This window comes from Gavia stellata, chromosome 13 (genome assembly GCF_030936135.1).
Source record: "Gavia stellata isolate bGavSte3 chromosome 13, bGavSte3.hap2, whole genome shotgun sequence".
NCBI lineage: Eukaryota > Metazoa > Chordata > Aves > Gaviiformes > Gaviidae > Gavia > Gavia stellata.
This window is the reverse complement of record NC_082606.1, coordinates 6,973,624-6,999,836: the sequence shown is the minus strand read 5'-3', so window position 1 is coordinate 6,999,836 and position 26,213 is coordinate 6,973,624. Positions and strand designations below refer to the sequence as shown.

At 38.6% G+C, this 26,213-nt stretch overlaps 1 protein-coding gene across 2 annotated transcripts in view; it reads right to left on the bottom strand.

Annotated features, from left to right (window-relative positions):
* Positions 1-2,367: 2,367 nt before the first annotated feature.
* OTUD7A (OTU deubiquitinase 7A) overlaps positions 2,368-26,213 on the bottom strand; it is a 57,348-nt gene continuing 33,502 nt past the window's right edge. The window contains exons 6-11 of one of the 2 annotated variants that reach the window (XM_059824032.1): positions 25,602-25,714; positions 15,079-15,206; positions 12,487-12,636; positions 5,968-6,082; positions 5,641-5,725; positions 2,368-3,840 (exon numbers count right to left, since the gene is read on the bottom strand). In XM_059824032.1, coding sequence (XP_059680015.1) covers positions 2,407-3,840; positions 5,641-5,725; positions 5,968-6,082; positions 12,487-12,636; positions 15,079-15,206; positions 25,602-25,714 — 2,025 coding nt within the window. In that variant the 3' untranslated portion in view covers positions 2,368-2,406. The remainder of the gene's footprint in view (positions 3,841-5,640; positions 5,726-5,967; positions 6,083-12,486; positions 12,637-15,078; positions 15,207-25,601; positions 25,715-26,213) is intronic. The other variant, XM_059824033.1, reaches the window with a different exon arrangement.

The window sequence follows — 26,213 nt, the reverse complement described above, 5'->3', positions numbered from 1 at the left end:
ATTCTCATGGTAATTGCTTATTTTTACATACGCTTTGTTACTTTTTTCCTTATTCAGAAAGGATACAACTGAATTAAATACAGGGGCTGGTGTAGTTTGCTGCTAATCTAGTATTTCTTAAGCACAACTTTACACAGAAGCAATTCTCAGAGTATCAAATGCTACCGCTACTCTAATGCTCTAAGAATTCTTAAATATTTCTTTTTTTCATGAAGTTTTATCGTGTCAGTTTTCTCGGTCTCGGCAACAAACACAATCGAGTATGATATTTGATTTGTTTTAACATGATCTGGCTGTTTTAGCATAATCTGCAATCGCAACAGTTAACCAAAGAAGGATACTGCTTACCAGTGTACACAACCGGAGACATGGATTTTAGAATGTGCTTACCTTAATGACAGAAGTCACATGGAGTTTTAACCTCTCATTACGCATACCAGTATTTCCCTTTTATGAAGGAATGCGAATTCAGTAACATTCAGTGTATGGTCTGGATTCATGAAACAGCTAACATGGCAAAGACCACGACTTTTTAGGAGCAGCTAATGGACTTATTTTGAAACTATTCTCTAAACCTCCCATTCAGCAGAAAACCTATTTTAAGTATGTGCTCAGTTTCACAAATTGCAGTGGGACATTAGCAAAAGCTTATGTGCTTTTCCTGAAAGCCAGTGCACATCAGCAAAAGATTGTGTATCTTGTTTCACAGACTACTTTAAGGCTTGGTTTCAAGGCTAACTAGGATTAACTGTACACAAGCGAAATGGTGCCACCCATATCCAGGGTAAAAATTGGGTACAGCAGAAAAGAATCAGAAACAAAGACTCTTTGGCAAAGAATCTTTCCTGTGCAGGCCAGAAAAGTGCTATTCCATAATGAATAAGGCAGAACTCATGTTCTGCACCTTTAGGTGGCAGAGTAAGCAGTCTTGAAGGGAGTACTTCACCTATTTGTGGAAATGAGCTCTTTTTTTTTTTTTTAAACAATGTAGGTAGACAGTAAATGAGCAATTGCTTACAAGTGTAACAACACTAAAGATCTATTCTTACTACATTATGCCAGTTGATGATGGAGGGGTGCAAAACTGGCAAGTACTATATTAAAGAAAACTTCCTGATGTCATCCATCTACTTTAACAGTATTTGCAGTGTCTGCTTTACAGAAATGTTTCTATGAGCAAAGTTTTATTTTCAAAAGTATTGCAAATACTTATGTAAATATTTGGATATCAGACTTGTGCAAATCTGTGCTAGGAGTTGCCATTCATAGCGGAGGCATTTCATAGCCATCTTGGAACCTCCTGGCGGGTACGTAGCTGACTCTAGGAGAAGACTGAAAAATGGGTGGAGCCAACAGTCTTCAAGAAAGGCTTAGAAGGAGTTATGTCTGCAATAACTATCACTAGATAATGTTGAGAAAGGAATAAATAACGATTAAATTAGTGCAATGGCTAAGGGAATCAATTGATGCAATACGTTTGTTTTGACAAGCAGTTCATTCAGCTCTAAAATAATCCTAAATTTCCTAGTTGGTCATCAAATTTTCCAAATGTAATAAAATTTTTATATTTTAATTTTATTTTAACATTTCTCTCAATTTTAACAGCAATGAAAATACTACTGAAATTCAGGTGCCCAAAACTATACTATGTAGGGGTTTTTTTGTGACGTGAAGTCTTGCAAGTCATTATATATTTTTTTATAAAACCTGTTTAAAAATTCAGTACAAATAAAAGTGGCCCAAATCTACTTTTTATGGAAATGTAGAAATAACTGGTAAGAACTTAAAATTAGGAATTGTTACAGCCCTCATAAATTCAGACCTTTCACTCCCATTTTCCCAGAATCATTCAATTTCAGACTGAAGTGAGTACAAACATTAGTAGTAATGCAATATGCTGCCATGTTAAAAATGTGCAGTATGCAAAATCACCACCCTCCTAAAAAAAAAAAAAGGCTACGAAAAATTTAGGTTTTACTGAGGAAAAAATACTCTCGTAATAGCTATATAATTTCAAATGTCTGCAAGGCAGATACTACCCTACTACAACACCACATCTCCGGTATTATGACTTTCCCCTATCATTCTACTACCTGAGTGATGTCAGTGTAAATTCAGGCACCATTAGTAAATTTTTGACCAAACATATACACAGCACTGACAAAGGAGTAAACAACCCTTCAGCTTACCAGTATATGTAAAAAAGACACTGACAAAATGGAAAATAATATTTTTTTATGATAAATTAATCCTATTATTTCCTCATTGCCCCGGAAAAGCGAAAAGCTAGACACTATTTACTCATCAATCCTTTATTCTTTTTTTAAGGATTCCTTTTACTGCAATTCAACACTGTTTACTTTGTAAGTAAGAAAATGGTAAAACTAAGTAGTCATGGAAGAATCCTCAATGCCTGTGTCCCTTGCTTTCTCTCTCCCTGCGCTTTAACTCCTCTTTGTAGCAGTATGAACAGTAGTTTTCAGTCTCAGGACGACCATAAAAGGAACAGTTCTCCTTCTTACAGCGGTTCTGCTGGATGGAATATATTGGGCAAACTGTGCTTCTGCATTGATTTTTATCATTGTTCAACCAGGTCTGAGGAGCATCCTCATCAGCATATTCTAAGCAGTCTCTAATATCAGCAGTATTGAATCCATTTGTGTATGTCTGAGACTTGTGTTCAGTAGGCATGGCATAGCTCAGCGATTCCACTGTGTTCACTGTACGGATACCGGATATCCGGGCTGGGCTATAGCTTTGAGAAGACAGTGATCTGTTTTGTTGGGGATAGGTGGCACAGGTTTTTAAGGTGCCAACCACTGGCTTGAAGGTATCATCTTGGAAGCTCGATGGCTTGGAGTTGACATCATGCAAATGGATGACACTTTGCCTTTGAACAGGTGGCGTATGGCTATAGTGGGCAGATACCGGAATGGGTCTACTTTTCTTAGCACCATTACTAGGTGAAGAAAATGACCCAGGAGTGGGACTAGTGCGATCTTTAAATTTTAAAACCAGTTGAGTTGTATGGCTTTGAGGCAAGACGGGTGATGCCCTATCCTGAGGGGATGTTTCTAATTTTTCCTTTGAATATGCTTCTGGCTCCAGTTTCCTACTGGATGACCCATTCAGTGCAGCCTTTTTCTCAGCATCCTTTCTCTTCTGTTCCTGTTCTGCATTGAAGCGCTCCTGTGCACTGGTCAGGTAATAGCCTATCATCTCCTCGTGGAACTGATGCCTATGACTGGTCAAAAGAAGGCCAGCAAAAATAAACTTTCGTTCACCCTGCATGGCAGCTCTCAAAATATTTAGGCTGAGTTTCACGTCAGTGCTGTACTTCCATGGGTCAGACTGCTTGTCAGAGAAGGGTTTAGTGTTCATCTTTTCAATGGGTGAGTTGCTAGCTCTGTCAGTTGGAGATGGAGTGGTCTTTTCAGATGGAGAAGTGCTCGCAGACTGTCCAGATTCCTCTTTGCTGCCTTTTCGAGACTTAGACTTCTTCTCTTTGACTTTCTCTACTGTGTCACCATTTTTTCCATTCCCTGAATTGGCTCTGCTCATTTTGCCATGCACCAGGCCTCCAAGACCACCCATATTCTTTTTCAGTTTAATTCCCAGGGTTTTACTGAGGCTTCCTATTTTATTGGCAACTGAATCCGTCCTGGTTTTGTCTTTATCTTTCCTCTGTTTGTCCTTTTCTTTTTCTTTACCGTTTTTGCCATTATTGCCATTAGAATTACTACAGATGGAATCTCGGTCTGAGTCCATTGAGTCAGCCAGAGACTGAACGTCTTCCCCGGCTGAAGCTGTAGGGGATTCTGGTTGAGCCAAAGGGGCCTGCTATGGAAAAGTAATTATAATTACATACAGCAAAATCAGTTTCATACAAAAAAACCCCCTAAATCCAATACAGATTTTGACGCTGATTTTACATGTACTTTTTAAGTTATGCACTGACATTTTAGACTGGTTTCTTCACCAAATAAAGCTTATTGGGCTGTGCTGTCTATGCATCTTGCTTGTTCTTACAGTAGCTTTTGGCTCATTTCAAGCACATTTGTAGAATAGAGGTTAGTTCATTCAGAGGTTCTGTGAAAATCAGTGTCCGAATAATGGAGAGATAGATAATTAATAATATTGTGATGTAAGGGAAATGAGGTTCTGCTGAAAGCTGTGAGGGGGTTGCAGCACACAAACATGTATGCAGCAATATTTCAAAATTCATTATGTTCAAAACCCAACTTATTTAAATTGATTTCTTCATTGTTTAGGTCTCTGGTGCACGAAAATCAAAGGTACCATGCACCAGAGCTAAACAGCTTGCCTGAAATATTAAACATTAAACGTTAAGCAAGTAGACTGAGGAATACAATGAGGGGTATTCATTCTTATTGGAAATACAATGCAGATAACACTGGTGTCAGAAGTTTGAGTTCCAATTTATATTTTAGGTGAGGTGCTAAAACATCTTTCTTGAAAATGCAATAACAAGGATCCGAGGATATGTTAAAATGTGGATCTGTTAATTTGCTCCTGCAAAACTTAGCGTTGCTTTCAGGCACTGTGAAGCTAAAATCTGCTAGAGATAAATATGAAACATTTAATGAACCGTAATGATTCAGAGAAAAAAAAAAAGTCTCTGGAGATGTATATACTTCCAGTATAGAAATGCATGCCTGCTTCTTGTCCCTGGGTGCTTAAATGTCCTCTCTCTCTCTCTGGAATCCCTGAGCACACCACCACCCAGTCAGGAGCAGAGCTGTTATCCCCACTTGGCAAAAGAGGAAATGAGTGCTAAAGTGACCTGACCACGCTCATGTGGCAAGTGTGAAGCAGGGAGAGGTAACCCAGGTCCCAGAAGTTTCAGGCTCACAGCTTACAACTACAGGACTATTTTGCCTGTCCTTTTTCTGATATGGTAGCTACTGCTGTAGAAACTGCAGAAAAATGGATTTTTCCCCTCTTGCAGCTTGTTAAACACTTTTTCCTTTTGTGTTCTGTTCCTCCTTTCAAATCCCATCTGTGTAGGCTGTCTAAATCACCTCCATCCTCTCCTAGCAACCTTTTGCCTCCAGACCAACCCCTCAACGTCTTCAATGTAATTTGCAGAGAAATTTGCAGCCGACTAGGTGCCAGCTGGGCACAGTTCTAAAATAGCTTTCTGAAAGAACCAGGCTCCAGTTCAGCACCAGCCTGTGGCCTTTTGCCAGCCACTCTCAACTGGGAGCTGTCCAGGGGTGCAAATGTATTCTCAGAAAGAAAGGACTTTGGATTGGTGACCTAACGGCAGCATTAGGAGAGCAAGCCAAAGTTCTGAGAAAACAATGGTGAGAAAAGGTCTACTGTAAGGTTTTCCTGAACTAAACAGACTACTGAAGTAAGTAAACATTAAGCTAGAAAATACATTTCAGAACAGAGTATGAGTTGTAAAAATATACAAGCAACTGTGTTATTAAAACAAATAACTAGAAAAAATCTGTAAGCCTGATTGCAATGACAATGAGCCATGAGCAACTTGTCTGTGCTGCTAGGACACTTAGGTGTTTCCAGGCAGCTGGCCAGTCCAGGCAGCCTACCCTGTGCAACACCCTGTCGTTGTATCTCTCATCTTGTTTAGACCAAGGGGGAAGTTTACCTTACCCGTGTCTCAGATGGTATGCGTATCCATGTTACATTCATATAGCTGTGTAGAAGATTAAGCTTTGCTTCAAGAGACAGAATCAAACTAAGGATGAAAGAAGAAGGGAACAAACGGTCAAAAAGCCTGAAAGAAAAAGCAGTATTTAACAGGGAGAGATGCAACAGCAGCCTGAACAGTGACTGTCAACTGGAGACCCACCCATGTCTCTCCCATGTAACCAGAGAACATGAACAAAGCCCTCTCCGTTAGTGGTTCTCCCAATACTTCAATGAGGTATGGCTCAAGACATTTTACTCCTTAATACTAGAGTTACAGAAAGGTCTTACTTGGCCAGTCTGGTGTTATCATTGTCATCTTTTCCCCACTCCCAGTCTTTCCCAGGATCGACCGCAAAGTGCAAAGGCAGTAACTTGTGTTCAGAGTCAGTCAGGGGGATCACCGCTGAAGCAGAGAAGAAACAAGGATTGGGGGGAACAAAAACAACAACAACAAAAAAAGATTTAGCTGTGAAAAGCAGCATAACTGGTTGAAGAAGGGGGGCAGAATTTGAGTGTGCTGCAGAATCGCCTCATCCAGAGCACTGCAAATGATTTATATTGCGCTCCATTTCCCCATTTTGATATTTGTGCAATAGAAGAGGAAGGGGAGAGGTTAATACACTGATTGCTCCTGGAGTGAAAGATAGTCACCTGTGGAGGAGGGGAGTCATCTGGGAAAACAACATTGCTATTCTGTAATGCACAATAAACATTTCCTGGAGACAGAGCCATTAGAATAGCAGAAAGCAATAAAAAGTTGAAATATTCCTGCCTGTCTCTCACACAGATGCACAGATTTGTTAATTAGTTTTTCTTTTCAGTTAGTACCTTTTTGTTTTCCACTGTCAAAAAAACAAAAAATATTGACAACAGCATTAAGAAACAAAGCAAAACGCAGTTACAGCGATTTTGGACTCAAACTGTGAATTAACATAATTGAGGAGCATAGATCAACATATATATGGGTTAAGAGGTCAGTTTGAGACCTGTCACGAGTGTAGCAAAAAGACCATTCCTGCTGTTATATCCCAGCACTACTGTCTAGCTGTTGTGACTCTTCTGTCCTTTCCCCTCTCTGCTAGGGCTCTGCCTTCTGACACCAACCTTAATGACTCTGGTTTACATGCAGCATGCAGGGACTGCACTCTGATTTTACAGAGTGTCTATCATTCATCACCAGCAAGAAATTAAGAGAAAAACACTGTTAGCATTAGTTAAAGACAGCAATTTGCTTCCATTTCATTAGGAAAAAAACGTAAGAGCTGTTGAGGGACTGGGTGGGATCCTCAGCATGGTGCAGGTCACTACTGCTCCTCTGACAACCAATCAAGGAATTTAATTTTCTGTACTAGAACCCTTAAGGACTTTGCCTAGGTATTTATTCCAGCAAAGCCAAGAGGCAAAGAAACCTGGAGAAATCACCCAAACATCATGGCTCTGAATTACTGAAAACTGATTGCACTTACTGGTTATATGCTGTTTATAATATTTTCTGCAGTTCAGGAAACATATATTGTCAAAACAAAGGTACAGCATTTGTGGTTAAATATTGTTCCTCACCTAGCAGAATGCAGGAAACTTAATCTGTATTTTAGATTAACATGGTGAAGTCAGTATTTGGTTCAGACAGTTTGACAACAACTACAGAAAGTATATATATTTTTTCATCTTTGCAGACTGGAAATAAACAGGTCAAACCTCTACAGATTTCATGGAAATGTTGCCCCCTACTGCTTATAGCAGGTAATCCTTGAAATATTTTCCCCATATTAACTGCAAATATAGTATAGAACAGCTGGAGATTAATCAACTTTAGTTGCAGATACCGCTGTAAGATCCAAGCATAGAAATTAATATTGTAAGAGAATTTAGCTCCTTAAAGAAACTAATGTGAATAAGTAGCAGAGAGTCTAACTCTACAGCTCAAAATACACTGTAAAGCGAGCTCCTGAAGCCCAAGAATGTAAGAAACATACTGCAGAGGTGACAACTGAATACACTTTTTAACACTCATTGGTCTAATATGAAAGCTTACCCTGCTGCATTCAATGAAATTATTGCAACAAAGAGACTGGAATAACTGAGAACACAATTAAGTGATCATGTTTCCCAAGGAAAACACATACTGTGACAATTAACTGAATTACTGGCTGGATTTACAACTGACCTGACAATGCAATATATCAACTGTTTAAAGGAAAAAGGCAACTTAGAACTAAGAGCAGTATGTTTACAACACAACACTCATTTCTGGTAGCACCTGACCTTACAGGTACAGCCTGGTAGAGAACTGCGAATGTGATCCTGAGACAGGTGATGCTGGGAAGCCTGGACCAAAGAACTGTCAGAGAATCAGTCTCTCTTGGGATGTAAACCTCACAAAGTAAATTTGAGTTTCTCTCCTAAGGACAGCTTGAAACTAACTAGTTTTCACATAGTTCAATAAATAATCATTTTTATAAACAAATTTTAAAGGGTTCCTTTTTAAACTGGCTGTTTCTACTGATCCTGAAAATACACCTAATAACAATGTTTAGGGATACTCAATTTTATTAAAATCTTAGTATCTAAGTACAAAACAAAGCTTAGTGCTGATTGTCTATAGCATGTCACTGTTGTCTTAACTAATGTACACATTATGACATACTGTCTCCATCTTCACACAGAAATTTGTTAACTATTATGGAAACTGTATACTCATTCTAAGGGATAGTCTGAGGTTGGTATGAAGCACTACCATCTTCATGCAAAAAGTATCGGCTAAAGTAATGGAGTTTTAAAAGTCTATCTTCACTGCAAGAGATTTCCTCTCTCTCAGGGAATTCTGTTTGATAGCTGGGGTTTCTTGTAGGATACCCCCACATTCTTGACAGAAAAGTATTTTAATGTTAGGACTGCAAGCAGGATCCATCACACTCATTTCTAAAGCAAACCCAACAGATTGTAGCATCTTCTTGATGCCCAGCCACATCAGAGAGTTTACAATTTTGGTGCAGTAGTTTGGTATACACTTGGTTTTGCATGCTCTCTAGCTGAAACCACACTACTTGAAACACAGTCTACAAGTCCTAATGCCAACAGATGGGATACACCAAAAGTAACAGCAGCTATTTTGTCCATGGCAGTTTTAAGACACACAGTGAGGACTTGCATGCCATTCCTCAGTTAGGTGTATTGCCTTCTGTGCCGTGAAGTCACAGTGATTCCCAGCACTCATCTTCATGCCTCAAGTGTCATTAGTAATATTCTATAAAGAAGAACACTTTCACTATTTCCGAAAATACTAGTAAAATAAAAAGCTGACAGAGATACTGACTTAACTGCTGTTAAAAACCACTGTGGGCAGCCATTTCACTGCTGACTGGCTGACAAAGCATGGGAGTGTGGGAAGCTCTAAGTTCAATGAAGCAGTCGTAGGGGCAGTTGAGAACTGGTCTTTATTTTCCATAAACAAAGATACAAAAAACCTGCATAAATATAGCCCGCATGAATACAAAAGTATTTATAGGTTTTTAATCAGACGTGTGGATTTCAAAACAACGGGGCCTTCGGGGACCATCAGAATGCCAGCTATGCGCTGGTAAAAAGAAGGCATGTCAAAACATGTTTTAAATCCTCTCCAGACAAGAGGATGTTAGCATGTTTTCTCTCCTTATATACATTTATAATAGTGCTCAAAATGATCTGATAAACGACTATATGCCAAAGCAGAGCTTCAGGTGCTCACATCAGCATTTATTTGACCACACATTTCACAAATATAGAACATACTGTCTCCTTCACAAGACAGCTTCTCAGCAGCCTAAACACGTATGTACATACATGCAGTAGTACAGACAGCTTCAGATGCTGCTCCTGACATCCGGTTACATGGGTAGAGTATAAATACTATGACTATAAGTTATGAAAGGCCTGGCTATCGGAGATGCTCCTTTTAAGAAGCTGTAGCTGTAAGCTCTCAGCTGCATTCTGATAGTTCAAAATCTGGCCACATACTGTGGCACCTGTGCCACTGTTTTCTGACTCTTCCCAATTGTGTCTCTCCCTTCGTCTGTGCCAAATCTGCCAACATCTCTATGCTGACAGGGTACAAAAAATAGGCATTATTAGAGCATCCTTGTGCCAATCTATTTCCTGTCACAGCATTTGAAGAACAATAGCAATGCTGTGTTAGCTTTTAGACTGCTGCAGTCTCTAACAGCAACCAGCTTGGCAGCTGAAAGCTAGAGCATTCCCTTCATCCCAGACTTCATGCCAAGTGCTCTCTGCTGCTCCACAGAATTGAAGCCTGTGTATTCAAGGCCCTGCAGTAAAACATGTAAAATTGGATCATCCAAAACAAATATTATTTTGATTCAACAGCCCTTGTAATTAACCTGGATGAATGTATACATGAACAAAGCCAATATTTAACGTTACTGATGCTGTACCTGGATATTTGGTAGCTTTTTCTCTCCCAGCACCTTTCCTGTGCAACTACAGGTGTAGGAAAATCCTACAGAAAGACAGTTTCTAACCAAAGGAAGTATATTTAACATTATTGCTAGCACTTGTGGGAGAAATCAAATATGTGACCTTGTTATCAAACCCAAGATCTTGCAGTGTGTAATTAACAGGAATATATGGCCTGTAATATTAGGAATATTTCAGTAGGTGGCACCAAGTTGTATCACTGAATACTTTAACACATACTGAGAGGCAGGGTCACAGCAGCTGAACAGTAGTTTCCCTCACTACCTTTTGTCAATCTTGTCACTTAGAGGATGCCACAATAGCAAAAGGTTTGGTGGGTGGCGGTTACCCTGTCTGCAAAGCTATTGCAAAGATAGTTAAGTTCTGTGTATTCAATCAAATTATTTACGCACATAGGCTCTTTAAGACCTATAATGAAGTATTCTATGACGGCAGCATAGACGTGCCTGAAATAAATGAGGTTACTGTCAGTCTACTGATATTATTCCGATGCCAGTCGTTAGAAAGGAAGAAATGGACTCTGCCTACTCCAGAAATTGTCTTGTTTCACCACCAACAGAATTCAGACCTAAAAAGGATCAAGACCAAAGACATGGAGGCATGTTCTACAACAAGACAACTATACAATTTGTAACATAGACATATATGCAGGAGCTGTTAACTTAATAGCATGGTGACATTACAGTCCTGGCTGCAGCGTATCATCAGCAACCATCAACAGTGGAACAGTACCCTTAAAGAGGCTGTCCAAAACTCTCTCCATTCATATCACATTATTGCATTAAAATGGTATGAATTTGCTTTGCAAACTTTCATTTCTCACAAGGTGTTTCACATCATACCTCAGTGTACTGCTTTGGAAATGGTTCCTATGTGAAAAGCATTTTCCTAAGGGCCCCTCTTCTACAGATTCAAAGCTGGAAGGCAGCTGCAATGTCCCAGTGTATAGTGCAAAGGCCAGACCTATTGCCAAGCACCTACCTACAAATCCCTGAAATAGCTATGTGCCACTGAAGGATGAATAATTGGACTGGATTGATTTTCTCATTGAATATCTGACATCTGGATAAAAATTTTTTTCCATTACTGTCTTATGATTCATCCTCCTCTTCACCATAACAGTTTGCCAATACCACATGCAACCCTTTGTAGAGTGTTTCCCATCTCACACAACCTCATGTAGAAAACTCTCTGCTCCTTCCAAGGAGGATGACTTAACTAGATGTCAAATTCATGCATGAAGATGTTCACAACAAAATCTGTTGTTTTAAGAGTTTCTTTCCTCCTTTGCATCATTTTAATGAATGTCATTCTCTCTGCTTTGCACAGCTGCAGCATGCTGACTGTCTCATAAGCATGGAAAATGCCTAATACATCCAAAATCAGATGAAGTGCACATAGGGTTAGGGAATTAAATGAAGGATATTTAATTGCCTCTAAACTGCTCTCTAGGAAGGAGGACTAAATGAAATTCACTCAGGAGCTCTCCACAACCAGCACACATTCCATGTTTACTTTACAGGTATATGCATTCGTAAGGGATTTAACACACCTCTGCAGTGTCACCAGGCAAAAAAAAAGAGGAGGACTCATACCTAACAGCAAAACTCCACTGAATTTTTCTAAAGCCTCACCATGTTTTTGGCAAAACCCCTTTCACTTCCCCACAAAAGAAGCAAAGACAGATAGGAATTAATCTCACAGCTTTCTATTATTAAGCAAACAGGTCTTCCAAATAAGGGCAGTTATAGCTAGCTCCTAAGCTACTGATGCAGGAACAAATCTGGTCCTGAAGCTCTTGTCACTCCCAATCCCATACCCAGGAAGCTCAAACTTGACACAGAAGTATCTGGTCAGACTTTGTCGTCACTGTTCCACAGTAAAACAGAAAACAGCAAGATGGTAAGATAAAAACATTTCAACTAAATGTCATTAAATGAGAAAAGTGCATTTATCACACTAGAAGACAGATTTTTCCATTACATGAGTTTTCAATAGTAATCTGACTCCCACTTAATCTTCTAAACACTTTACTAACCTAAATTAACAAAGGCCGTCAGAAGCACACTAGGTAACTATGATTATACCTATTTACATATATGCAACTGACAGAAAAGGTTTAAGTGCCAGAGACAGACAGTGATAGCACAAGCATTAGGACTGAAGAGTTCTTGGCTCCCAGTCTTGTGATTAGACCACTTAGACTCCTAAGAATGCAGCAATAAAATTTAGTGGATATTGTTTCCTTTCTGATAAATACACCTACAGGCAGAAGGAAGTACTTTGTGCACTGTATTCAATATATACCCTTAGGCTGCTGTGTTCATAGCATACCTTGTTCTCTCTGTTGATCTTTTTGTTCCATGGAAACAAGAGCAGAGAAATGGGCCTGATCATAGGCTAGCACAAGAGGTGAGCAATGGCATCTGTTAGGTAGAACTTCAAGTGGCAAATAAATTCCTCCAAATGGTATAGGTGCAAACGCTGCAAAGAAAAATTAGTTTGTGTGAAAAATTAGTTTGTGGGGTTTTTTTTAACTGTGTCACAGAACGGACAATAATGTTCGTTCTATTGTATGTGACAATCGTTCTACAACATTGTCAGAGCTCCAGGAGAGCAGCGTGGAGTAATCAATGCAGAAAACAGTCATAACAACAGGTAAAATTTCATTATAAGAATGTCAGGAAATATGCTAAGAACAATAATGAAAACATTCTGCTCTTACATGTATTTTCCTTGCTCTAATCATTTACTAGTAAAGATATTAAGATCTTATAACAAAATCTTTATGGCTCTCACACATGTATGTAGATTTGTACCTTCCTGTAATGCTTCTAGGTAGAAGGATATTTTCTAATAACCAGCAGCAAATATACTATCACTTCTCTTGGTAACATACTCTGCTCATGCCTTGCCTTCACAGCTTTCTATAAGAAACATTACAAACATGTTTATAGTCCACATACATGTCATCACACACATCATATATGTATGAATGTGTACACATATGTATATACAATATGATAAGGAAAGAGTAAAAATTTCTACAAGTAGAATTTGAATGGGATGCTGCATCTGTAAGGGCAAAGCTCTTTGAAAGATTCTACACTTGTTTATATATGATTATGGGAAACAGCAAGTTTGGGGCAGGAAAATTCTCTCAACTTCTGTGCTGCTTTTGGCTAGCGAGTTAATTTTCTTCATAGTAGCTAGTATGGGGGGCTATGTTCTGGATTTGTGCTGAAAACAGTGTTGATACACAGGGATGTTTTTGTTACTGCTGAGCAGTGCTCACACAGAGTCAAGGCCTCTTCTGCCTCTCACACCGCCCCACCAGCGAGCAGGCTGGGGGTGCATGAGAAGTTGGGAGGGGACACAGCCGGGACAGCTGACCCCAACTGACCACAGGGATATTCCATACCATATGATGTCATGCTCAGCATATAAAGCTGAGGGAAGAAGGAGGAAGGGGGGGGACGTTCATCTTCCCAAGTAACCGTTACGCGTGATGGAGCCCTGCTTTCCTGGAGATGGCTGAACACCTGCCTGCCCATGGGAAGCAGTGAATGAAGTCCTTGTTTTGCTTTGCTTGTGTGCGCACCTTTTGCTTTACTTTTTAAACTGTTTATCCCAACCCACGAGTTTTCTCACTTTTACTCTTCGATTCTCTCCTCCATCTCACTGTGGGGGGAGCGAGCGAGCGGCTGTGTGGTGCTTAGTTGCCAGCTGGAGTTAAACCACGACAACTTGTTTGTTTCTGACCCATTATTTTTCCCTTTTGCTGTGAAAATATGAATACTTATTGCCAAAACATTTTCCAAATGACCATAAGGAAAAAGTAAACCCAAACAATGCACTGTTTTTACTTGAGACTTTCTTTGAAGAGGTCTGCTGTGTCCAGACTTTGGGATGGAGAACAGTATTGGTTTTGAGGCATAAATTTACATTTTGTTGAGTCTATCCAAGTCTGACCAAGTTATTAGCCTTTTTGAAAACCCGTTCTTTGTACATACAACAGTTAAACTGGGGTAACTTGATCATACTGGTCCATGAGGCCAGCAGTGAGAAAAACACGGATTATTGTGACAGAATCAGATTGGGTCAAGGAGAAGAAAATGTGTGGGGGAGGGCAATTTGGGATAGGAAAAGTTATGAAGAAATGAAGCAATAGTGATCCAGTCTGTCAGAGCAGACAGCAATCATACAACCATTACTTCTATTTCACAATTTGAATGGAAACTGAAATTACCCCCCCCAGCATTTTCCTTTAGAAGTAAATTTCTGTAAACTCCATCAGGTGTTTAACATCCCCCTTTAATCAACCAAACACTCCCCTTCAGCTAAGCAACATACTATCATTAATTAGTATTCTATTAGTTCATGGCAAAAAGTGAAAGAGACTAATCATTCAAGTCCTGCTCAGACAGCTGTCCAGCTGGCTCCACATATGGATCTAACATTTGTGTGCTCACTTGTGCAAACTGAATAAAACATTCTGGAAACTTTTGAATGAGAGGCTGCTAAGAAGTTAGTAAAAACAAAAAGCCAAGATATACACATTCAAAATTCAATTTTTCAAAGTCAGATTAGATTGATTTATGCAGAGTTTTAAGGGGCACCAAAATAACATGGCAAAATTAGAACCTCGTTGACCTAGACCACTAAGAAATGCATTGTGTTGTGTAATTTGGTGGTTATTAAGTTAATAGTAAATATCTAGGATAAACAGATTTTCAGCGAGACTTACATAATTATCCTGTATTTTTTACTTTTGTCTAATAGAAATGGATTGAGTATCATTCTGCGCTCTCCCCGCCCCCATCCCATAAACACTCAGATATGTTACAGTCGGTTCTTTTGTTTGTGACCAGTTTAGGAAAGATTCAATTTACATAGGTGCATAAATTTATAATGAAAAACTCTTACCTTCTCCCCCTGAGTCTCGTAACATTGTGTCTGCTACTACAACAATAGGTCTTCGCAGAATATGGGCTAAGACAAAAACATGGAACTCTTCTAAGCTCTCATACACTGGATCTTCTGAATTGTCGACTCTGGAAGACACAGCATTGAAACTTTTTGAACCAACTTGAACCAACCATTGAAACTTTAGTGAACCAACACATTGCAGCAGCTATTTCTTCTTCCTTTTCACTCATATTCCCACTCTTCTGAAACACATATTCCAATTATTAAAACAGGTAACACAAGAAATTGGAAAGGAAAATATATTTCTGGATATAAAATAATAGCAACAGAGAAAAAGTTTTCACTTGCAGACTCCACACTAATACAGTAGTCAGCAAAATTCATTACTTTCTGATATTATTTGGTAGCTTAACGGGAATAAAAAAGGGAATTCTTAGCCAAGCTCTTGGTGTAAATCTGCTTTTGTCACAAAAATCAATTTCATGTGACACTGTTGGCACACAGACTCTACAAGGAAAGGTAAGTGTTTTTCTAGTTCGTCTAAACAAAATACAGGTGAGTTTACCTTGGCAATGTAAGAAACACTGATGTCAGCTTGAGTAGGAGGAATTCAACTTACAAAATTGTCAACTTTTTTCCTTTGATTATTATCAAAACATATTTTTTTAAGATGGGGAGGGGAACCTGTGTAAGAAACCGGAGATTCATTTTCCCATTACATTTTCAAATGACATTAATTTCACCTACTTTCAGACATCTAAAATCACAAGTCCAAGCATTTGACTTTGACTGCCTCTACAGATAATAATAAAAAAAAAAGGCACATCTGGAAGTAGGATCATCCCTCTCCTCTTAAGCATTTGCCCAAAGATGAGGTGAAAATTCTCATTTCTCTTCACAGAATACAGAAGGAATCTAGATCAAAATGTAGTTAGGTGAGACAAGGCCAAGCATTTTTGCGAGTGGAGCTTTGTTTCAGAAAACACATAGAAAGAATGAATACAAGTATCTTATATGGTAGAACAGCAGAACATAAAATTCAAACAGTAAGACAGCACCCCGGAGAAACCCAAGTCTTCTTTACATTGGCCTTCTACAGGTCCAAATACCACAGGAATTAATGAAAGTCTTTCCGTTCTCTTCATCTAGCTAGAGCAGATACAGAGCACTTCAAAAAGTGGAGAGATAATATTTCATTTTTGGATTAAAATAAATGTTTTATTGAGGAGTACTCCACAGGTCTAAACAGAGTTAATCCTCAAACAGCTTCACAATGAGCAAGTAATTTAAGACAAAGACAAAAAAGTGCTGTTCTTGGAAGGAATTAAAAAAAAAAAAACAAAAAACCCCAATGTAAAATATAATTGGAAGACAAATTGTGAACTTGAAAAGTCTTCTGCACTCTGAAGAGTTGTTTCTTTTTTTCGAATTGTTGATACCGTTATGGAATATACATCTTGGGAAAAAAAATTTATTAAATTCATTATCCTTACATGGTGAAAATGCCTTTCAACATTTAGTTCTCCAAAACATGGGTATTAAGTGGTAATATGCTGACAGTATGGTGTTTTGTGTCAAAACAACGATAATCAGTCCTAAATTTCAAAGGTAGCCAAAATGAATAAATTACCTACTGAAAGAATTTGACAAAGAAGAGTACACATTGTATGTTTTAAAAAAAATAATGAGATTGAGCTATCCCAGTCTTATCTGGGATGGTTTGGGGTTTCTTTTCTATTCATAATCTGATGCCTGAAACGCACAAGCAATGACAGAAGACAAAGAAAAACTGAGTAAAACAGGGTGTCTATTAGAAAAGATATCTGGTTGCGATAGGAATTTCAGAGAAAACTCGTGCTAGATTACGTAATTACTACTATCTAGAAGAACACAGAGATAAGACATTTCGGAAAGTCAAAAACGTGTACAGCACATAGATCAAGATTTGTAATTTTTTCACATCAGTACGAAAAAGTTATAAAGCACCCAGGGAACCAGTCCCTGTCACAGATTCATCTACAGCCTATACATCTATTCTCAATAGCTTCAAGTGTCAGAAATTCAAATTTAACAGCACAAATCAATAGCGTTAAACCATCACATACATACGCAGAGAAAAATCCTTAGAATATAATTTATGGACTAAAATCCTTAAAGTCCTTAAAATATACCTGTACTGTCCTATTCATCTGAATACGTTAGTCTTATTCTCCCAACCTATACAAATTTCAAAAAACTTTATATATGAATGTACAAACATAATTGCTAAGTTTGTTCGCTTTTACTGAAAAGCTTACAAAATGCACAGTTACATGTTTCATGGCTCAAAACTTTTGACACCAAGAAGAGAGAAACTTTACATTAAAGAACATGTGCTACGAACTTCTAGGGATATACTACTGATCACTAAAGGCAGTAGGGTACTTTTCCCCCCCAAAAAAGGTATGATTGGCAACCTGACTTAAAATTGAGTGACAAAATTTAAAAAAAAACCCCTGTTTTCCAACTAGTGTCAGTATGCTTTGGATCAGCCCCACAATCTTCCAGGCAACGGAAATGCCCAGCACCTTTGGAAAGCTAACCTATAAAGACAATCATTTATGAGTCAGACCATTCTTTCATTTGGACTGCAAGAATAATTCTGTTAAATTCCCCACTTATCTAGCTGAACACTTCCAAGCCCTTCTATAACTTCATAAGCATTTTACAGAAGTTTTGGTTTCAGTTACCTTCTTTCCTGTTTTTCGAGTTTAATGTCATTAATGTCACTATCATATTTTAAAGCTTTACCTCTACCTAGAAGACAAAAATAAACACACTAGATGGAAGACTGAAAAATGGTAGGGTTGTGGGAAGCAGACAAAAGTAAAGACAATAATTCACAGCTGAGTGCCACTTAAAAATATAATACACACAGAGCACAGCTTCTGTGAGACATGACAAATAAAGGCGGGCAACATAACCTAGGCACACTCTTAAATGAAGGCAGCGATTGTCCTCTTATTGTTAGGTGTGCAGAGAACTTCCATAATTAACTGCCATTCATTTTCATTATACGTGAAAAATAGTAACTAAACATAACTGCTCTCGAATATGGGGGACAAATACAGTAACCTTCTCACAGGTCTGATGGCATCCAGCCCATCCCTGGAACTTTACATTAAAAGCTTTCATCCCAACCTAGGAGCACAGCAGGATGGAAATTATTAACAGAAGGCTGATGCAGGATACAAATTCTCTGATCAAGCAGTAAGACACCTCTCCTTCCCTGAATCCCTCTTCCCATTTCCCAAACTTGTCAGGAAATTCTTCCTGATGTTCAAACTAAATTTCCCATTTTGTAATTTCCTCTCGTATTCCTTACTGAATTCTTCTCCATTGCTGGCTGTGACAGCTTTTCAGCATTTGCAGTCCACTATGACACTCTCAGAGTAATTCGTTAGCCAAAAGGAAGTTAGAAGAATCATGTTATTGGCAAGACAATATGCTACAAAGATTTCCAGCTATTTTCTCACGTTAGTATTTCCAGACTATCAGTCCTAAAGTTTTTCTTCAAATCCTCTAATTATTCCTCACCTCCTAGTTAATGAGGTTTCTAGAAGTGAAAGGCATATTCCAGATGCAGCTGTATCAGAAGCACCTTTATCCCTTTGGTCAGCTTATGTCAAGCCTGACTGCACATGAAGTCCAAAATTCCACTGGGCTTTTTTACTCTTCAGTATCACATCACCAAGTTGCTTGATTCACTATTTATGATCATATTCACACATTTCAAATCCTTCTCTTCTATTACGCATCTGTTTTCCATTGCTCATTTTCACAGAATCACAGAGTGGTTAAGTTTGGAAGGTACCTCTGGAGGTCACCTTGTCCAGCGCCCCTGTCCAAGCAGGGCCACCTGGAGCCAGTTGCCCAGGACCGTGTCCAGACAGCTTTTGAATATCTCCACGGAGGAAGACTTCACAATCTCTCTGGGAAACGCTTTCAATGTTCAATTTTATTTCACCATTGCCACTAATTCATGTGGGACATCTTATATTATTTCAGTACCACTAGTGAGGATTCAGTATGAATTTTCCTAAAGATTAATGAGAATGAAAAATCATCATTAACAAGTATCCACAGCAACCTGCCACATCCTTTGATCCACTTATCATTCCACTTTTTCTCATGGACCTTTATTTATACTGACTACATCGCCATGAAAATTGTGGACAAAATAATTTTGCCAATATAACATGGAAGCAAAGGAAATTTAAGAAACTGAAATGAATTCCTCCATTCACATAAAGTTAATTTTTAACTAGTGAAATCCACATATATAAGAGCATATAAATCTGCATTGCAGAATCCTGCTCAACCAGGGCACTCTGACTAAATAATTTATCCTGATTGTAAGAACAAATCAACAAAAAAGGAGGAAAAAAAAAAAAAATCTCAGTCTATCCTACAGGACCACTGATACCTTGAATCCAAACAGGGTAGACACCTACTTGGCACTCCAAAGAGATTCTCTCTCCTATGGAAAATCCAATTTGTACTGAAGCCAGTGATGAAAAAAATCTGAAAAAGCTGAAACGGGAAAGTCACCTACCCTGCTGTTCCACCTGGCTATCTGCTGTCTGTTCCTCTCTTTTGCCTGTAAACTCTGAGCAAGATCTGTTTTCACATCCTTGGATTTCCTTCTAAACAGCTCCCTATGGTAACCTTGCTTTTTTTTTCCCCCTGTACGTATGCTCCAGATTCTGTTTGTCCAACAGACTTGTAACAGCTATTCCAAGTTTAGATTAAGTTTCAGGATTCACACAGAGCATGAGACCAATGGCTGCAGACAGCTAAGATATACTGAAACAACATGACAAGTATCAAGCTCTTTAACCTGGTCATTAGGTACAAGCATGAGACCAGAATATAATCTGAGTTTCTACCTCGATCTGCCACCATTCCATTTCTGAAACCTCTTCTTTCCCTGCTTAAGAATCCCAAAATGAAAACCAACATATACCACAGCCTCAGCTTACTAGCAAGTACAAATTTGTGCTGTAGGTAGGTGTAGGAACCTATCCATTGATTTCCTTACACAGTATTTCAGCAATGAGCTTCAACTGAAACACAAAAAATTGCACAGCAGTGCGACATTTCCCTTCTTCAGCGGAAAAAAATAAATGGTATACTGCATTGACTAAAGGAGATATAGAATGTGAATGTTTCAAGTTCCAATTTTTATTTTGTTAGTCTTTAAAAACATCAAAACTTTTTTCTCAGGCAAAACTGATATATAGGAAGCAGTTTTCAAGGCATATAATAAAAGAGAAAACCTAAATCAACTTCCCCTAGATTATTTTGGTTTGAATGTTATTTTGTATTTAGTTGTGTGGGAATGCATGCTTTGGTGTAAAACATCTTCTATGGCATGTGAGATGCAACCATCTGTCAAATAGGAAGTACTCTGAATTCAACAAAAACTTGTTAAATAAGGAAAAACCCAATCACTACACAAGTACTAGTACTTAATTTTAACATGACATAATTCTGATCCCTCCCTTGCCTTGAATTTTATCTCTTTTCTAGAGTCTGTGGGATAGCCACTGTTTTCAGATCTGAAGGGCTGTCTGAACTAGCATATTTGAATCACCACGGCAATTTGATTATTTCCAAGCTGCGTTTGGCTTAAGTACAATTTACATCAACTGAAAATAGGCCAGATGAAAAGATTTCCATCTTATTTTTTTTTTCTGTCCCGCACAACATCCTCGTCTCTGAATTGGAGAGACATGGATTCGATGGATGGACCACTCAGTAGATAAGGAATTGGCTGGATGGTCACACTCAAAGAGTTGCGGTCAGCAGCTCGATGTCCAAGTGGCAACCAGTGACAAGAGGCGTTCTTCAGGGGTCGGTATTGGGACCAGTGCTGTTTAATATCTTTATCAGTGACACGGACAGCAAGTCTGCTGACAACACCAAGCTGCGTGGTGCGGTTGACACACCGGAGGGAAGGGATGCCATCCAGAGGGACCTTGACAGGCTCGAGAGGTGGGCCCGTGTGAACCTCATGAAGTTCAACAAGGCCAAGTGCAAGGTCCAGCACATGGGTCAGGGCAATCCCAAATACAAATACAGCCTGGGCGGAGAATGGGTCCAGAGCAGCCCTGAGGAGAAGGACTTGGGGGTGTTGGTTGACGAGAAGCTCAACGTGAGCCGGCAGTGCGCGCTTGCAGCCCAGAAAGCCGACCCTATCCTGGGCTGCCTCAAAGCAAGCGTGACCAGCAGGTTGAGGGAGGTGATTCTCCCCCTCTACTCCACTCTCGTGAGACCCCACCTGGAGTACTGCATCGAGCTCTGGGGCCCCCAGCATAAGAAGGGCATGGCCCTGTTGGAGTGAGTCCAGAGGAGGGCCACAAAGATGATCGAGGGCTGGAGCACCTCTCCTATGAGGATGGGCTGAGAGTTGGGGTTTTCAGCCTGGAGAAGAGAAGGCTCCGAGGAGACCTTCTAGCAGCCTTCCAGCACCTGAAGGGGGCCTACAAGAAAGCCGGAGAGGGACTTTTTTACAAGGGCACATAGTGACAGGACAAGGGGTAATGGCTTTAAACTGAAAGAGGGTAGATTTAGATTAGATATTAGAAAGAAATTCTTCACCATGAGGGTGGTGAGGCACTGGACCAGGTTGCCCAGAGAAGCTGTGGATGCCCCATCCCTGGAAGTGTTCAAGACCAGGCTGGATGGGGCTTTGAGCAACCTGGTCTAGTGGAAGGTATCCCTGCCCACGGCAGGGGGGTTGGAACTAGATGATCTTCAAGGTCCCTTCCCACCCAAACCATTTGCCATTCTATGATTTATTAGCCATCAGAAGCTTCAGCTAATAAGGAAAAGATATACTGTTATAATGAACCTTTTTCTATCTGCACCCTATAGTTGCTGCTTATACTGAACAGTTAAAGAAGAATAACACTCCTATAATAGACAACCAGATCAAATAAAAACAGTTTTAAAGCAATGTCTTTGTTAAATGATCTAAACTAAATTCTCTACAAGATGAGAGTCTTTGATGGATGCAGTAGTTTTGTACGAAGAATTTTATGTTGAAATACACTGAATACTTAACCAAGTCCAAAACCTCAGAGATTACATGCGTTTGAGAGGTACTTCCTGTTTACATGTTCTGGGTTTCTGCCTTAAATAAAACTCTAATGACACATGGGAAGATTACAGCAATATTCCCCCCCTTCTTCCCCATTTAAAATCACTTGACTTTATTAATAAGATAGTGCCAACAGCACATGAGACAGCTAGCTAGGTGGTGACAGTTAATACTAAACAAGGATACCATCCACTTTCAAAAATCTGTATTAGCTCTCACGACGACACAACACGACATCTAGCTTTCAGCTCTACTAGGTTTTCAAGAGGTGAATAACAACAGTGATATTCAATCTAGCACTAGAACAGGCTTTGAAATCTCTGACTGACAATAGTCTGTAGAATGAAGGAATGGGTTGGAATTTTCTCTTTAGCAGGATAGGTTCTTAACAAAAACAGAAGCCACAAGACATTTTCTCCTTTTTTCAAAGCAGGTGCTTCAATTCAATACCCCTGGTTTTGCTTGTAAATGGTGATAAATGAAACAATTATGTTAATCTGAAGTTTATTTTTTACATTTACAGAAAGATGTGCAAATCTGTTTCAAAACAAGAATCTGCTTCATAGTTAATTAGTTTGCTCTGCTTTAGTGCTTGAAGGATTTTACTTGTTGGAAACAGGAACTTAAGAACTAGTTTTTTCTGTGTTCCCTTTATCTTCTTTTTTTTCCAACTTCCAAGCCTCAGAATGAGAGTTCTCTCAAAGAAGCAATTTTTGGAGATTTAGTGACAATTGCTGATCATCTTTGCATGTAGTTCACTCTGAAGAATAACTAAAAGGAACTTGCAGGTGAATGAGGCACCATAATTCCAGACTTAGGCTCGTCACTGAGTTCTTTCGAAGCAGATAGAGCTTCTGATGCTTTAGCTAATTCTGACACGAAAGGAGAATGCCTCATCTACAATTCAAAGGCTAATTTGCAAGCTTTCTCAATAGAGTACCTAGAGAATGTAATATACCCCATCTCAAAAATACTATTTTGATATTCCTTTTCCTTCTCAAGGGCTCTGTTTTGAACAGGGGTACATTAAATTGAGAAGATAACTCATTCGGTCACATTCATTCTGTCTTAGGCTAAGTTTCTTGCCCGATTCCTCTTTCATTATTTTAAAGGAAAAATTAATAGTTGTCTATTTATCCTTACTTTATTTTGATTTGCAGAAAGATAAATGCAAACCATGATGAGAACATTAAAAACAATTTAAATTAATTCTTTATGTAATAGTGATACTCCCTGTTTAAGTATCTGGGAACTAAAGGTAAAGATGGTGGATTGACTGGCAAATGCAACATTTGAGGACATCTCTGACTGGTAGGTACTGAAACTACATAGTACATGAAATGTACAAAATGAAATAGACAGAATAAGGCCAGAGAAGATTGGTGGTGAATGGCCAAATTTAACAGAAATGTGACTTGAACTGGATTAGAAGACTAAAGCATATCAAGAGGAAAATATCTACAAACATAGAAAAGAAAACTAGAGAATAAAATGAAAACCAATTTTTTTTTTAGCCTCAAAATAGGAGAAAACAAGACACATTATGGCTGACAATTTTCTAAACAATGTCCTCCTGCATTGGTAGAATTACCTATCCTTGACATCACAGCATTAAAAGGAAAATATAATATTCTTTCAAAGCCCAAAGAATATCTTCTAAACATTTTATTACTCTCATTGTGTTGTATGCCCTATTTTGTCAATGTACTTATCACCACGTGCAATTTTCTCCAGGGGAAACAGTGCATGTTTTTCTCTAGCTACTGAGTAAACAAACACTAAATATTTTTAGTAAAAAACACTAGACACTAAAACTAAAGCTTCTGCATTCTTAAGGCTGGTCAATAATCCTATTCTTTGGGAACAACTGCACTGAAAGTGAGGGATAGTTTATCATACAGTTATTTAAAGCAGATTCTATATGTGCATCAGCATTATTTAAATGCTGTAGATATATTTCATCCTAAACTTTTTCACAAATATGTTTCTATCCATTGTTTTCAATAGCTTCTAAACATCTAAACTAAATGGATGCTGGCAGTAAAGTAGACAATACTGGGTTTTCCCCTGTGATCATCAAATTTTCTGGTACCGTTTATAATAAGCTAATTTACTAAAATGCTACTAATTGAGTATTATACAAAGATTAAACACGCATACTAAGCTGGTCTTCAAGAAAACACGCTCTTTCTTTGCTTGCCTTTTAGCACTAGGTATTAACTGGCAAACATTGCAACTTTGCAGAGTGTCAAAGTAGCTGCCATCAGCCATACTCTTACGGAATCAATGTAGATAAACAGATGTGAAATGAGGCAAGAAAATAATCTGATATGGTTCTTAGAAATACAGACATACCCTATGCAGAACCTTCCAGCAACATCAAACTTTACTAGGATGATAGTGAATCAGTTTAATTTGAAATAAACCCTCCTACAATCTTAAAATAATTCTTGTGTTTGAGAGCACTATTTATGGTACATGGGTTTGATAAAAGCGTGAATAAACAAAGAAAGGGCAACTGTTCCTGTCAGTGCAGTATTATTGTAATGTTTAGTTAAAGGTTTTTATAACTGTTCAAAGATTGATGTAGGATATTGATTTTTCAGAAGGGTTTCATGAGACTACAAAGTGTAACTCAATATTCTGCCTTCTGTTTAAAAAGACACTGGATCCAGATATTTGATCTTTAGCTTTAATACCAAAAATATTATTTCGCCCCCTCCCCCATATGTTTAAGGTTAACAGCATTTTAAAAGTAGAAAATGGGAAGAGTTACTTGGTGACTTGCCCTCAAAAATGATCTCTCTGAAGATTTTCTGTTTGAACTACAAAGCAAAAAAGGACTGAAATAAATGTATGAATATGAGAAGATGACATTAAAGCTGTGCTAAAGCACAGACAAGGTGATATCCGGGCACAAACTAATTTCTTCTGGGATGCTATTTGAAGATGTGATGTTACTCTGTCATTCCATGTTTTAGTGAAAATATCTGAGCAGTGGCTATCTTTCTGCTAAGTCTTCCTCAAACGAAAAGCTACATATCTTCAGTGAGATGAGGCACTTCATCTGCTTGAAGCTAAATGCTACTGCCAACATGCTCGTTCCAAGAAATTGGTATTTATGAAATCCAGGCTCTTCTGGATGCAAAGTAACCTCAAGTTAGTGTGATAACTGTACAAGGAAACTTAATCAAAATGCTAAATATTATAATGGGATATTTAGATAATTATATTCTACCATGCAAAAAAAAAAAAAAAAATCGCAACCAGTTGACAAGACAATTTGATGGTCCTAGAAACATCTTCATTCATTTGTACTGTATTGTTTTCCTACTGAGAACAAAGACTAAAAGATTTTGTCATACTCTAAACTTACCCACCACCACTGCCACCATTTTTGCTGAAATGTGTACGAGGCTCACTTGATGCCAGTTTAAGCAGTTCATTCCATTCCCGTTCCCATTCTTCTTCTGTATACACTAAACCTGACTATGGGAGAGAATGAAATACCTTTACGATTATGCTGGTACAAAACATAAGCAGAGTTCTGCAGTAGTATTTACGACTAACTTATTTTGAGCTTCGTACATGATACGGTTTAGTATCTTGGACCATTAATGGTTCAACATTTCTATTCAGGTGAAAGAATATTAACTTATTAAAAAAAGATCTAAACCACTAACTGTATACTGGATTACATTTCTAGATGTGGGTCTGCTGCTGCTAACACAGCGCTCCACTATTGGAGATCCAATTATTCATATCCACGTGAACTCCTTGCAACCATGGTTAGCATGCTTTACTGCCCATTTCTGGAGGTTTGCTTTCTTCCCCAATATATGGAACTACTATGAATGCCCTCCTTTGCAGAGAGGTGATGCTTTCTCCCTCTGTTCAAGAGCAAAAAGGGTATATAAGTGCTTCTGTGCCCCGGTGTTTTCAGGCAGCCTGAAGTGGCCAAGTCAGCAACAGCTCAGCTGTGTTCTCA